At 44.1% G+C, this 14,069-nt stretch overlaps 1 protein-coding gene and 1 pseudogene across 1 annotated transcript; both read right to left on the reverse strand.

The window, feature by feature from the left end:
• Nucleotides 1–293: 293 nt before the first annotated feature.
• On the reverse strand, nucleotides 294–1,774 carry LOC147421935 (glutathione S-transferase U25-like). The gene is made up of 2 exons (XM_086502517.1): nucleotides 1,330–1,774; nucleotides 294–1,166 (listed from the first exon to the last, which is right to left on the reverse strand). Exons 1-2 carry the CDS (start codon nucleotides 1,651–1,653, stop codon nucleotides 795–797), a joined length of 696 nt encoding a protein of 231 aa, XP_086358643.1. The 5' UTR covers nucleotides 1,654–1,774; the 3' UTR covers nucleotides 294–794.
• A 1,801-nt stretch (nucleotides 1,775–3,575) lies between these two features.
• LOC147421936 (ruBisCO large subunit-binding protein subunit alpha pseudogene) lies at nucleotides 3,576–3,994 on the reverse strand (annotated as a pseudogene).
• Nucleotides 3,995–14,069: the final 10,075 nt, after the last annotated feature.

Genomic DNA, 14,069 nt, shown 5'->3' on the forward strand with positions numbered 1-14,069 from the left:
CCTCAAACTCGCGTGATGTTGGAAAATGAGAATAGAAGCTAGATGTGCACAACAAAGGAGGGTGAAGGTAATCACTCCAAGAAAGGTTTGATAAACAACTCCCCCTCTCTCTTTGTTTATCTCACCTTGTTAGCACTTATTCCTTCTTTATTTTAGAATGCCAAACTAAATTGTTTATCTTTTCCAAGAGGATTATTACAGTTTCATGTATGAGCTAGATTTCGCTTGTATGAACCAATTCAGACAGTATATGGAGGCAAGAAGGCAACATGCCTCCCCTCGTCACTAAATGGTAAGCGCTAATAGTTCATCATGTTGATGAAATAAGCCAGTACAACAACTATGCCAATACAACTCATTACAATCAAGGTTCCACTCAAGGTGGGTTGCACAAATTTTCACCATAACGAATCTTCAAATTGTATCAATGCTAGCAAATCCCTGTGTCTAATGTGAATTTCCCCGTCGAAAATGAAAAGTCTCGGTTAATATCATTGGTCATCCTGGTGATAAATCTTGATAGTAGCTTCGATTTCCCCAACCGTCCCTTGAAAATCAAAGCAAGGAAGTGGTGTCATTGATGCTTTTATTGCAGCAATGCACCCAATCCTTTGGCATAGCATACACCAACAACTAACATCCTCGACAGTGCAATTTGTTATGCAATATTCAGCAAACCCGAGAGCAAGGTACAGGGAGAGATGGATCCTATTAAGAGACCACATTTTCTCCCAATCAGTATAATGCGGCCTAAACAAAACTGAAAAGAAGGAAAGATACACATGTCGTGGTAATTAAGCTGCCTGAAGCCTCTTCCTGTATGCATGTAAGAATTCCAGCACCTTTGCAGAGGGTGCAATGGAGAGGGCCTCCTTCACACTTGGCCACTCCAACACAGCCTCCTTCCACTTGGCCAGATGGGGGCACCTTGCAGCTTCCCAGATCTTGAACTCCCCCAGGGCCTCATAAGCTTCAAACCAGCAGAGGAAAGGGGCCAAGGCAATGTCCACATACCCTATTCTTTGCCCTCCGAAAAATGGGCCTCCAGCAAACACATCGCGGAGAGCTCCATCCAATGTCTCCAGCGCCCCCACAAAATCCTTCCGGCCTTGCTCTGTCTGCTCTCCTTGGAAGCTTCGAACAATCCGCGCTCCGGCGTCGTAGAGCTGCACCAAACACACTCGACACTCACACACTAACATACTCTTACATTACTGAGCCAAAAGGACAGGTTTCCCCTTCATGATCAAGCAAATTTAGGACTTCAAACAGCAAGTAGGACATTAGATCGGAGCAAAATCAACAGAATTTCACTCATGAAAGTTTCACCTTCTTGTCGACAAAGTCTGCCCAGAAGCGGGCGACCGAGCGGTGGTATGGGTCATCGGGAAGAAGAGATACATGGCCAGGAGAGGGCCAAGCTTCTTCAATGTATTGCAAAATGACCAGAGACTCACAAACAGGGTTGCCGTTGTGGATGAGCACAGGGATCTTCTTGTGGATGGGGTTAATCTGAAGCAAGAACTCGCTCTTGTTTTGAAGGTCTTCCTCTATGTAGTCATATTTGACCCCCTTTTCGTTGAGGGCAATGAGGACCCTCAGGCCAAACATGCTGAGCCATCGGTGGAGAACTTGGACTGTCTCTGTGGCCATGCTCAATGCCAACACAGCTGCACCAGCTGCAAGACGTGAGAAGCCTAGGAAGAGTGAGAGTGAGAGTGAGAGTGAGAGAGAGAGAGAGAGAGAGAGAATGAGAGAGCATATGATTTCAAACGCTCCCATCACGCGGTCGTTGTTGATGTCGGACCCCAAAGCTTTTCCTTTTCTACGTTTTCAGAGAAGTCTGATCCGACTCTACAGACGCTTTGGAGCTTTTGCCTGCTAGGTTCGTTCTCATGTAACAATCGTGGGGCTATCCCACCAGGCTAAAAAAATACATTTTCCCTAACCGAAGAAAATTAGATTGCTTCGTTAGCTATGTTCCATCGAATTGAGATCGAACAAAATATTGGAAACTGAGAGAGAGAGAGAGAGAGATTTCATGAAAGAGTGTTAGATTTTTTTACCTGAGAGTGTTTGGGATACCGATCGTCGTAGTTTAGTCGTGTAGCTCTACATGAATTGGTTACCGATCGTAGTGCTTCAGAGGGGTACCTCGCCAAAAACCACAAGGAGTGTTAAGAGTTTTGTCAAGCTCAATGTTCATGATCATACAAGATGTCAATGTTAATAATTGTTTGTTGTTCCATTTTTATGTTTTAAAAAAAAGGAAACATGCAAGTCTCGTTACATAGGGGAGTTTGCAGAGTCCTCCCCAATTTTTATAATACGAGGAAACGTGCCATTCCCATGGCAGCGTGCAATTTTTAGTGTGTTCATTAACTGCATTCTGAGTGTCAAAAATCAGAAAATAATAATGTTTACTCATCGCGCGATTGAATGTCTATCGCCAATGGACTTCCTTGTATGAACGATGTTGGGCATCTCCTGCACTTAACCCGCTGCAAGAGACGACATCCCTGGGAGGATACCCTTCAAGAAGATTTTGTGCTATTGTGAGAACACCACATTTTGTATACATATCGATCAAACCACCACCAAGCATGAAATCGTACTCCCAACAAACGTTGACCAGCGATCATATCGTGAATTTTAATATCTATGGCTGTGTACGTCATTGCATCTGCTGACCCGCATGCCTTCTAGATTCCTGTGTAGGCGTAGTTGATTGCATTTGGATAGAGACCCTTCTTGTGATCTGTTTTGCACAACCTGTAATCAATCCGTTTCAAGAGGCGATATTCCGGAAACGAAACTCCTCAAGCACTTTTTCTGCCCATATCAGCCTCTTGCGTGGAGCTACATGCCTTCATGCATATGTACGGGATTGCATCTGGAGAGAGGCCCTCGCTTCGCATCTGTTGAAAACAAAATAGAGCTTGTTGGCCCTACCCTTGTGGAGCAAATCATGGAATCAACACATTCTAAGAGTCGACACTCAGGACACAAAGCTCCTCGAGCACTTGTGCAAAGCCACATGCCTTGAATGAATTTGGAGAGATGTAATTGCTTTGCGTCCGCTGAAAACAACCTACAGCTTTCACGTAGCACATTTGGCATACATATCGACCAAGGCATTGCCAAGCACGGAAATTTTTTGCAACAGCCCCTGACTACCAATTTCATAGTTAATTTTTAAGCCATATCAGCATCTTACGTATAACCACATGCATTAAAGATGCACGCTTATGTGATTGCATCTTGAGAGAGGCCCTCGCTTTGCATCCAATGTAGACAGCCAAGAGCTTTCTGGCCCTGCTCTTATTGCGACATCCCGCAATCAATGCTGACATTCCAGATAGGAAGCTCTTGAAGCAATTTTAGTGCTCTCTCAAGCGCACCACATTTGGCATACATATCGACCAAGAGATTGCCCACATAGCTGATAAACGTTAAAAAAGAGGACAGCCACATGGACGCTCGCTATGCTCTCATTCTGCACATTCTGGAATCATTGCATTCATTGGAAGTGGTGGCATTCTGGACAGGGAGCTCCTCAAGCACTTAGTGCTTTCTCAAGCCTTCCGGGCAATCCCCAGCTGCTCAACAGTAACACTTTCAGGCTTCAAGCCAAGATCACTGGCTATGAACTCAGCACCAGTGACGATGGCAATGTCCTACGGTAAGCCTTTCTGTCTCTCACCAAATCCTGGTGCTTTGAGAGAAGCCACTTTCACGATTCCTCTCATCTTATTCACCACCAGAGTTGCTAAAGCTTCTCCTGATACATCCTCAGCAACAATCACCAAAGGAGCATTCAGCTGTGAAACTTTTTCTAGAACTGATAGAATGTCTTTGATGGTGGCTAATTTCTGATCAGTGACAAGGATTCTTGCATTATCAAGTTCCACAATGATCTTTTCCAAGTAGTCACGAATTGAGGGGAGATATACCCCCTGTCGATCTCCATTCCTTCTTCGACTGTGATTGTCATCTTAAAGGATGATGATGATTCAATTGACAACACACCATCTGGACCAAAGTTGTCGATGACATCAGCAATCATGGTACCTATGGCAACATCATTACCGGAAGAAATAGTCGCCACAGCTTTGATATTATCACGGCCCTTGACAGGTCGAGATTTCTGTCAACGGAGAGAGGGAGAGGGAGAGAGAAGAAGAAGAAGAAGAAGAAGAAGAAGAAGAAGAAGAAGGAGAGTATTTTAACGTCGTAGAGAGACGGATTTTCTATCAACGCAGGAGAGAGAGAGAGAGAGAGAGAGAGAGAGAGAGAGAGAGAGAGAGAGAGAGAGAACGACTACAAAAGCCGCTATTTTTAGCTAAGCTACGTTTTTTTTAGAGCTTTACAGGCCCACGTTTTTAGCTTTTGAGCGACATTAGCTGGAGCCACCTGGGCTATTGAGGGGCCAAGGAGAGGAAAACGGACACTACGCTAACGAAGTAGCTAGTATGACCCTTTGAGATAACTAACAACATAAATAAAAATCTACAAGCTGAGAATGAGAGTAACTTGGTATTGACAATGATTGAGGATTTGTTCATACAATGAGAGAGAGAGAGAGAGTAGTGTGCGAGCAGAGACATTATGTACCTCATCAATTAGAAGAGGGCATTAAAATAACATTATATGATTGGAAATGCAATCAATTGATTGGGAGAGAGATAAAGAGAGAGTAATATGAAAACGAAGCACAAACAGATCTTCGAAACTACCAAAATGAATTCTTTCGTTGTAAGAAAATAAGTCAAAAGGGAATATACATTACCTACTATATTTTTTTGTGATACTTTGGACAATTAGGAGGATGACCTATCAAATTATTATATCCCTCTGTTGAAGTTGCTTCTTGATCTATGATCTCCTTTTTTTCTAATGCTAGAGCTATACTTTTTCTATTTGTCGTATGCAAAACATCGAACCTAAAATTATCAATGAACGGTTGGTATGCTGCAAAGTCTTTTCTCATTTTTTTTGGTGGTTTTATCGTGTGTGCCTTTCTCCTCGCGTCGTAGTTCTTTGTCATGCCTATGTATCTTCTTCCATTTTTTGTGCAGGTTATCGAGTAGACTATGTAGTTGATTTCCTTGTCTATCGCTACCTCTTTGATGCTGGAATCTCCTGTGATGTCTCCTCTTGTGTCTGAGTTGCTTGAGTACTGTCCTCCATTTCAATTTTTATGTCTGCGATGAATCCCTGCACTACATAAGCAAGTGTTATTTGTGTTCTAATTTAGAAATGCAGATAGCTGTAAATAGTTCTTATACTTAAGGAGTGGATGCAATGTTTACCTGTTGATTCCTTTCTTTTTCTGAACGAGTATGTTGTTTCTCCGAAGCGTTTGTTAAACCACTCTTGATCGAAGTGCCTGGTGAAATGCTCATCTGTTAATATTGGTTCATTTTCTTTGAGTCCCATCTCGACCCTAATTTTGTTTAATATCATGTCGTCATTTTTCCTATCAAGGTCGACAAGTTTATCGAGCTCTATGTTGAAGCCAAAGTGCAACATTTCGATGGCAAACAATGAAATTCCCTTTGTCTTCGTATGTAGCAACTGTAGAGCCCGAGTTTGTTGAGTATTTCTTTCTGCAGTCCGGTTGCGAACCTGACCCGTTTGTCACTGTTTTGCTTCAATATCTGCTTCATTGAGTTGATCTAGCTGCGGACGTGCGAGTATTGTGGTCGTGGTTTTATGTATGAGTGTGGATGCTCCCTTGCTAAATTTGCCATTCTCATCTGGCCGAAGGTAGGATAGTTTGATGAGCCGTCGTTGCTTGTTGCAGATGAAGTGCTTGTTGCGTTACTTTTGAACAGATCAAATAGCTGCAAGTGAGGACAAAGAATAAGCATGTTGTGGGAAGAGTTTTCTATTCATTGAAACGTATTGTTTATCTTCAAGGAACATAGATTTTGGAATGTACAGACCTTGTTGGCTGCCATGTTGTAGTTGTTTTCTTAAAAACCTGTATCACAAGAGCCAATATTAAGAAATGCATCATATGATTTGCAAGTGAGGACGAACTTTATATGAAATGGAGTTATACAATTTTACATCATTGTACATACTCAAGTATCTGAAAGCAAATCTCTCATAGGCTCAAACATGTCTGGTGTAGAAAGCTCTAGGATCCTTATGTGTCTTCTTTCGGTGACTCGCGAGAACACGACATACGCGAGGCCTGGCGTGAAAACTTGTTTGATGTTGAGTACGGCCTTTTCAGCTATTGTTGCACCCTGCGATGTGTGACCCGTTATTGCATATGCTAGTATTAAAGGGAATGTATATTTATGGTAATATTTGAAGTTGGATGCCCTAGTGGATTGTTTTGTACGCCGAATGGTGATTTTGGTATTTGTGTTCTCTATGAGCACACTGATCGCGTCTACTAGACTGTTGCAATCATGGGATATATTCTTGATCCTGCATGTGGTGCCGTTTGCAGCGCCAATTTCCAAGTCGAGATTTGAGGTGATCATACACTTTTCACCAACAGCGACATTGTGTATTTCATTGAAAGAGGTGTTGTTGACCCAGCTTTCTAAGAGTGACTTGTTGTCCACATTTGTTTTTAACGCTATTCGGACTATCTGTTTGTTTGCAAAACTCCTTTGCAATATGATGTCATTGTATCTTCAAGCGTCGTTGCGATGTGTGCAAATGATTGTGGTGTCTTCGTCCATAGTTTCCAATAGTTCTTGTTCATTTATGATGCACTCTGAAAGCGTGCTTGTTATCTCTTCTTCGGTTGTCTTTCTTTGTCTAATTGTATGCAGAAAGTTGAGGAATATTGGGTCCGCTGCGTGTCGAACTAAGAATGTGATCTTGTGGACAATTCCATGCTTGAAGTGTGCCGATTGTGTAATTGTACATACATGACAGAAAGGCCCATGGTGCTTACAGACGGGCGGTAGCTGTGCAAAGTCTCCAAAGAGAAGCACTAATTTATTGCAGAACAGATCATGGATTGATACGTTTGTGACATTGAGAAGTTGGCGAACGACCATGTTGAATGTTGTGTTTGTGAGCATTGATATCTCGTCCATTATGATAACGTCAGCCTCTTTGATGGATGTGAATCTCTCATCTCCTGGATTTTAATAATTCTGGATAGTGTTTATTCGAGCCCACCATTATCTTGAATTGATACTGCATTGTTCTTGCGGCACTCCTTAACCGAGATGCAGTTGCGCCAGTTGACGCTGTCAATATGACTGTCTTGTTTTGTTGTATGAACCTGGTCGTCATGTATTTGATGAGGAAGGACTTTCCGGATCCTGGGACGCCCGTGATAATGTGGAGGCCGGATGTTCTGGTGGATGTGTCTTCGAAAATCTTGTGTTGTTCAAGAGTGAGTGTTGCGTTATGGACATCGGCGAACTCCTTTAGAAGCTGCAGCATGTTATGCCTACTAGTTTCCTTGGTATCATTTATCTCTACACAGCTTGAATGAACCGGATTCTCGCGGTTCAAGAAGAGCTTTTGGTGCATCAGGTTCACAATGTGCCCCGTGTTCTCGTTTAAAAGCATGTTTCGTTGTGTGTACTCGTTGATGTACATCTCGAGGTCCTCCTCGTCTCTTATTAATTGTCGGATTTTGCACTTTGTAAAGTAACAAGACATTGGGTTTTGTTGCGAGATCAGATCGGATTCAGTTCTAAATGTTGCCTTCTGTAGCAATATATAGAAGAAGAAGCCCTCCGGTTGGTGGCCAAGGTGGTATTCGGTGAATCGTACGAGCCGATAATTTTCTAGTACCAAGTTATTGTAGGCATCCTACATCTGGCTCTTCTGAGATCCTGTGGTGTTGTTCTCGATCTTGAATTTTTTGTGGTACCTGCAGAACGTGTATTGCTCTAGCTGCAGTGGCCTTGCACAATACAAGTCAATTGGGTGCATAACAATCATTTGGCTCTGTGATAACAATCTTTGTCTTAGTGAAGGTGGTGATGAGTCGATATATTCCACGGCTTCGCTTCTTGTGATTATTGGAATTTGCAGGCAATTTAGTGCTGCCTCTGTTGCTGAAATCAGCTTGGACATTATCGATGCTGCAATTACACGGAGCTTGACCTTGTCTAGTCCATTCAGGCCGAGTCTTGCTATGTTCTCCTCTTATAGGTTCAGTGGACCCATTGGCTCTGTCTTCATTGCGTACTTTAGCAGGTAGTGAGATATAGATGAGTTGGTCACACGTTGGATGTTCATGTGCGCTCCCCATAGCAGCAAGATTGTCGGGTGGTAGGGAACTACGTTACGGTGTTCATCTTCGGGCCGATAGTACAACCATCTTGATGTCTGTGGGTCCATTACAAGATTGGTATAGCTGAGGATTGAATGGAAAGCCGTATTTGCATGCAGAGTGTTGGCCCAATACCCTGCAGGTGGACTTCCATTTGTGGATTTGTTTTCTTGTGACGAGGTGATGTAAATGGTTTGAGAAGTTCAAAGGAGGCTGTTGTGGGTCAGGTATGTATGCCGCTATTTCATCTGGTAACAACTCAATGTCGCCTCGGAAAACCCACAAAATCATATGAGCATGCAGCAATCCTCGGTTTTGTATCTCGTACCTTAAAAGATGATGCTCTATTTCACCTAGGACTTTGCTCCCTCCAAAAAATGTGGTTGTCCAAGAAGACGTGCAGACGCTCACGGAACGACACGACACACTCGACAGGACAATCTTTGCATGTGTAGCTTCCATTGAATGAATGGGCGATATTTTCGATTACTGTAATTTCGTTCCACCTGCTTTCTGTGACTTCGTCCCACTGTAAATGTCAGGAACAGATCAGGTAGGCCCCACAAGTCAACCATTGCGATGAGATCTTTGAGGTTCTTTCGATGCCATGATGGAGTGCCGGGCATTGTTGACGGAAGCTTGTATCTTATAATGTTTTTTACTGTATCTTGGTTGGATGCATCTATGTCATGCTGCAACATCATCGTGTTTGTAGAATTGGAAATCATGATTGCTCTCTTGAGTTGGCACATGATGAGTAGATATGTCTTGTACAAGGTATACACAGAGAACAACATATTGATCCTCATCCTGATATAGTCACTGAATTGGGTGTCTCCTTCGTAGTTTCCGCGCCTAAACGGGAATAAAAAAGGGAACACAGCTTTTTCTATTGTCACGTCTTTGGCCTCTGAGTGGCTAGCAGGCATCCCATTGTACATGAAGATAGTCGTACGCTCAATGAGGCCTGAGCTCTCACGGAGCTTTACTGAGCCAAAGTCGTGAGAGTCTCTTCTGGTATAGGCCCTGCTTCTTGAGGTGGCGTACGTGTTTTCAAGAATGCTCATCTCACATTGCGCTTCTGCTTCCTCCATCAATGCAAAAGGCTCCGTTTCTGAGTGGCTTGTTATGATTGACGTAATAGCGTCCGGTGTCAGCACACACGAAGTGGTTTTTTTGTGGGGTTGCTCTGCCATAGTCTTATACATCTTGATAGCTGGCTTATGGAGTAAGGTGTAGGCCAAAATGTCTGATAAGCGCGAGGACGCGAGCTGCTTTCATAGTTGTTGTATATTTGCTGCTTTTGTCCAACAGATCAGAGGGTCATCAAGCAAGGATCTTTTTTCAAGTACGCCGTATGCTACAACGTTCGCAGAGCTTATGACGTTTAAAGAAATGTCAATTATACTGAGGAGCTGAGTGTGAAGCTAGTTGGATCCCAGGATACGTTGGACATGGTCTGGTAGCAGTACTACTACGCTTTTGGTCCTGATGCATCTGTCGCAGCTGGAGCAACATGACCACTGTATCGATACTCCTTCCTTTTTGGCAGCGTTCAGGAATGTTATGCTAGCTAGACTAACACGGGCATTGTCTAGCAATTTCTTTCCGAGGCAAGTTTTTGAGAATGTGGAAGTTCCGCAACCGGCACAATTGTAAAGTTTTTGGATGCAGCGATGCACTGATCTTGCCAACGTTGTGATAGAATGTCGATTCCAGTCCATGAACTTGCAGCTGCACTCAGACTCTCTTTCCTCTTTTTATTATTTGTTGTTTTGCTACTTGCCTCTTTGTTTTTTGAGTGAGTTTGTCCATCACCATGCTTGGGATCTGAAAGCATTAATTACAATATGAAACATCCTATCCATTAGAGATTCTTAATTGTGGTTTGGTTTTTCAATGATGCAAGAAATGCAGTACGTGCTCGCATGCCAGTGCTCATAAAAAAAAGAAAAACCATACGCAAGTATGGTGGGGAGGTGGGACCGTCCTCACCCAAGTTTTATAAACCATAGGGAATGTGCCATTCCCCGGTCACCTTTTTTCACCTCCAGTGTTGGACACCAATGCTTCTCCTCCAGTGTTGGAGGGATACCTTTCCATCATTTGGAGTTTGTTTATTTATGTGTGTTGCATTAGTTATTCTATAAAATAAAGTAGATAGCATTAGGACGTCCATTTTAGTCTCATATACATTGACTTCTACATTTATCACTCGATTGTTCTTGCTTCTTGGGGGATGGAGTTGCTCTGCTCATGTTTTTATGAAACTTGGGTGTGTGAGTAGATATCAAGAGGAAGAAATGGGCGAGGAAGTTGGGTGTAATGTTTCCCAGCAATGTCAATGCCTATGGTGAAGAAGAACTGATGCATGAAGTTTGATGCAGTGCTGGTCATGCCCCGTGTGATGGGGAGTTGTTGGCTTGCGAGGCAAAGGTAAATCTTGAAGACTGCTGGGGCGGGGACTGTCAGGAGCCTCAGGAGGCGACAGGGTTTCGTGGCGTGCTCAATTGTGAAGAAGAAAACTGTGGGACAGCTGAGCAGCCCACAAGTGCAAAACATGCCAGACATAAATATGCACGTAACCAAGAGGGAATGTTGCTAAATGGGATGCTTGAGCAGACCTGGAACAGTCAAGGGCTAATGTTTCAAATAGGCCATAGAGTTGAAGGCAGTTGGTTGATGGGTTCCCCCTCGTCAAAGTGGGAGCACATGAGTGCGCATGAGAATAGCCAGCATAGTAGAGACCCGATCACTACGACCAGACGATGTAATGAAAAGGGTGGCAAAATTTTTGATGGTTTTTGCATGAACCATATGGTGCTTTCCTTGTGAACCCGGTTACTGCAAATCCTACTGTGCTTCAACTCATCTCAACCTTTCCCCTCTTTGGCACTGCTAGCCCATACGCTACGCCATCAACGCACCCAGCCCATCTTGCGGCCTCTCCATTTGAAGCTTCTATTGGCCGTGATGCTAAACCAGAGGTTCTCCTTCAACCCACACGAGCATTTCTTGAACCTGCTCATGCTGCTGCTACCAGCGTACACACTTGTCAACCTGTACACCTGCATGGTGCTCATGATGATGAAGTAAACGCCACCTCTTTGGCTCATCTAGCTGCGCACACTGAGCAAACCTCGGCGGTCTCTTTTACTGCTGAGCACCCCTCCTTGGGTCATTGACCCACTGCACCTGCGGCTTTCATGATCCTGGTTCAAACCAGCACAGCCAGGCGGCCTCTTGAAGCACCTGATGTAGACGACCCTGTTGTGGCCATGATTGCCGCTCACCCTGCAGAAGAAGAGGTTTTCACCAAAATGTTTGCTGCACATGATGCTGCACACCCCAATGATGTTCCTCCTAGCTTTGCGCTCGCAGATGCAAGCGCCACACTTGATGCTAAAGCTCTTGCTGTGGGTAAATCCACAAGAAGCGGACCCCTTGCATATAGTGCTTTCCTTGTGAACCCGGTTACTGTAGGTCCTACTATGCTTCAACCCATCTTAGCCCTTCCCCTCTCTGGCACTCCTAGCGAAGACACTACGCCATCAACGCACCCAGCCCCTCTTGCGGCCTCTCTATACCTACCAACTCCAACTTGCACCGTGATCATGAGTACTCTCGCCGCAAGGAAGCATGCCACGTATTTCTATATCTAGTGAGCCACAAAACTTGCACTTCCAATTGATCCTAGGAACTTATTTCTAGGCTTTGCAACATTTTGAAAAACATACCATTCCTCGACTGCTATTTCCTCTTTCAAATCGCCACAAGGTGATCTCTCTCTCTCTCTCTCTCTCTCTCTCTCTCTCTCTCTCTCTCTCTCTCTCTCTCTCTCTCTCTCTCTCTCTCTCTCTCTCTCTCTCTCTCTCTCTCTCTCTTACGCGTGCATATTCGACTGCTATTTCCCCTTTTAGATCACCACAAGGTGATCTCTCTCTGTACTAGTGCAAATAAAGAGACACAAGACTTGGGCCTTCTTCCCGACGCCCCAACCGCTCTAGATAAGCGATCGACGTCAACCTCAAAACTTAAAGATTTCTTTGAAGTCTCCTATCGGCCAGCGACCAATGAGTACTTAGAGCGGGGTAATTGTCAAGCCACAAATCCTTGAAGTTGCATCCAATCGAGGAGTAGTCCATTTCAAGTTGTTATGCCTCCTACCCCGCTTTACTATCTGATTCATACTGCACACCATGTGCTCGGATGTACTTGCCATCTACAAAAATTAGACCTCATGCTCACCCAACTTTTCGTGGTTTTGGCAAGCTGGCAAAATACACCCTCCCATGCCCGTGTCAATTAGTCACAAGGGGGCTCCCCCCGATAGAATTTCGGTTTCGAGGAATTTTCTGAACGTCCTTCAAATGTAAAGTCTCTCCCTAGCCTCCTCCCGACGTCGGAGTGCTAATTGATGTTCATGCACTACTAGCAGCCTGGAGGCGAAGAAGACGTGATGGGTCCATAGAAGAGGGGCGATGCAAGAAGCAGGAAGGTAACTTCCAGCAGCAGCAGCACTAGTCGTGAGTGTGGCGCAGGTACAGCTCTCGACTGAGAACCAACATTGCTTGTGCCGCCTACTTCAAAACACCAACAATCTCAATGCCAGCAACAGTGCAAGGGAGTCCATTGCCTTAAAGGAGCAGCTTGGTGTAAATAAACTCTTCTCTCTCTCTCTCTCTCTCTCTCTCTCTCTCTCTCTCTCTCTCTCTCTCTCTCTCTCTCTCTCTCTCTCTCTCTCTCTCTCCTACCTACTCCTACTCAGGTGATTGTAGTATATTACGTACCTACTCGGGTGGAGAGTGTGCATGCATGTGATCCCAAAGATATTAGATGTACGTTGCAGAGTCAACGTAGTTAAAATCATTATAAGCAACCGCGCTCTCTCTCTCTCTCTCTCTCTCTCTCTCTCTCTCTCTCTCTCTCTCTCTCTCTCTCTCTCTCTCTCTCTCCAGGCGCCCAACACTGATGAACGCGTTTTCTCTCTCTCTCTCTCTCTCTCTCTCTCTCTCTCTCTCTCTCTCTCTCTCTCTCTCTTACACACACACACACACACACAAAGGCACCTGACTGCCTTGAATCCAAGAGCTTCAAACCCTGCGAGTGTTGGTTACGGCTGCTTGCTGCGTCCTACGTTTACCGTGATCGCTGGCATTTTTTTAATGAGGCTGTTTTTGCTTTCAATTGCTCAAATTAGCACCGTGCAGTCGTGCCTCGTGGGTAGCTTCTCCTTCTAGCTTGCACTGTGAGCGTCTTACACCGAAAAGGGTAGTAAGGGCAAACGTGAATTTCTACTGGTTTTTAGGTCAAAATTTGAAGCTTTTGCCCATATTACACTAAAACTTGTGTCAAGGCAAGCTCAAAATCTAACCGAGATTTTATGATTTAGCCGGTTAAAAATACATTGTACCCCGGTTTTTTCTAACACTAGAAACAAAAAACTTTTTCTATAAAACTTGGCACACTTGCATATGAGAAATTTCAGAGGTAAATTGACTAAATTTGAAAGTTTTTACACTAACTTTTTTAGGGTTTTCTCACGTTCTTATTTAGAATGTGGAGGTAAATATCTGAATTTGTGGGTGGGATTACACTAAAACCTAGGTTTTTTCCGAGCTCTGGCTCAGTGCTTCCTTCCATTTCACACTTGCAACGGCCACTATATATAAAACTAGCGTTAGTATTAAGAAAATCCCTTCTCATGAATTTTCCATCATAGTGGTGGGCCTACATGGTATTTTGCTTTCTAAAGGCCTTAGTACCCATGCTAGCTCGCGACCTACCTACCGGTGGGTCTCGCTCA

This window comes from Adiantum capillus-veneris, chromosome 27 (assembly GCF_014529385.1).
Source record: "Adiantum capillus-veneris isolate H3 chromosome 27, ASM1452938v2, whole genome shotgun sequence".
Taxonomy (NCBI): Eukaryota; Viridiplantae; Streptophyta; class Polypodiopsida; order Polypodiales; family Pteridaceae; genus Adiantum; species Adiantum capillus-veneris.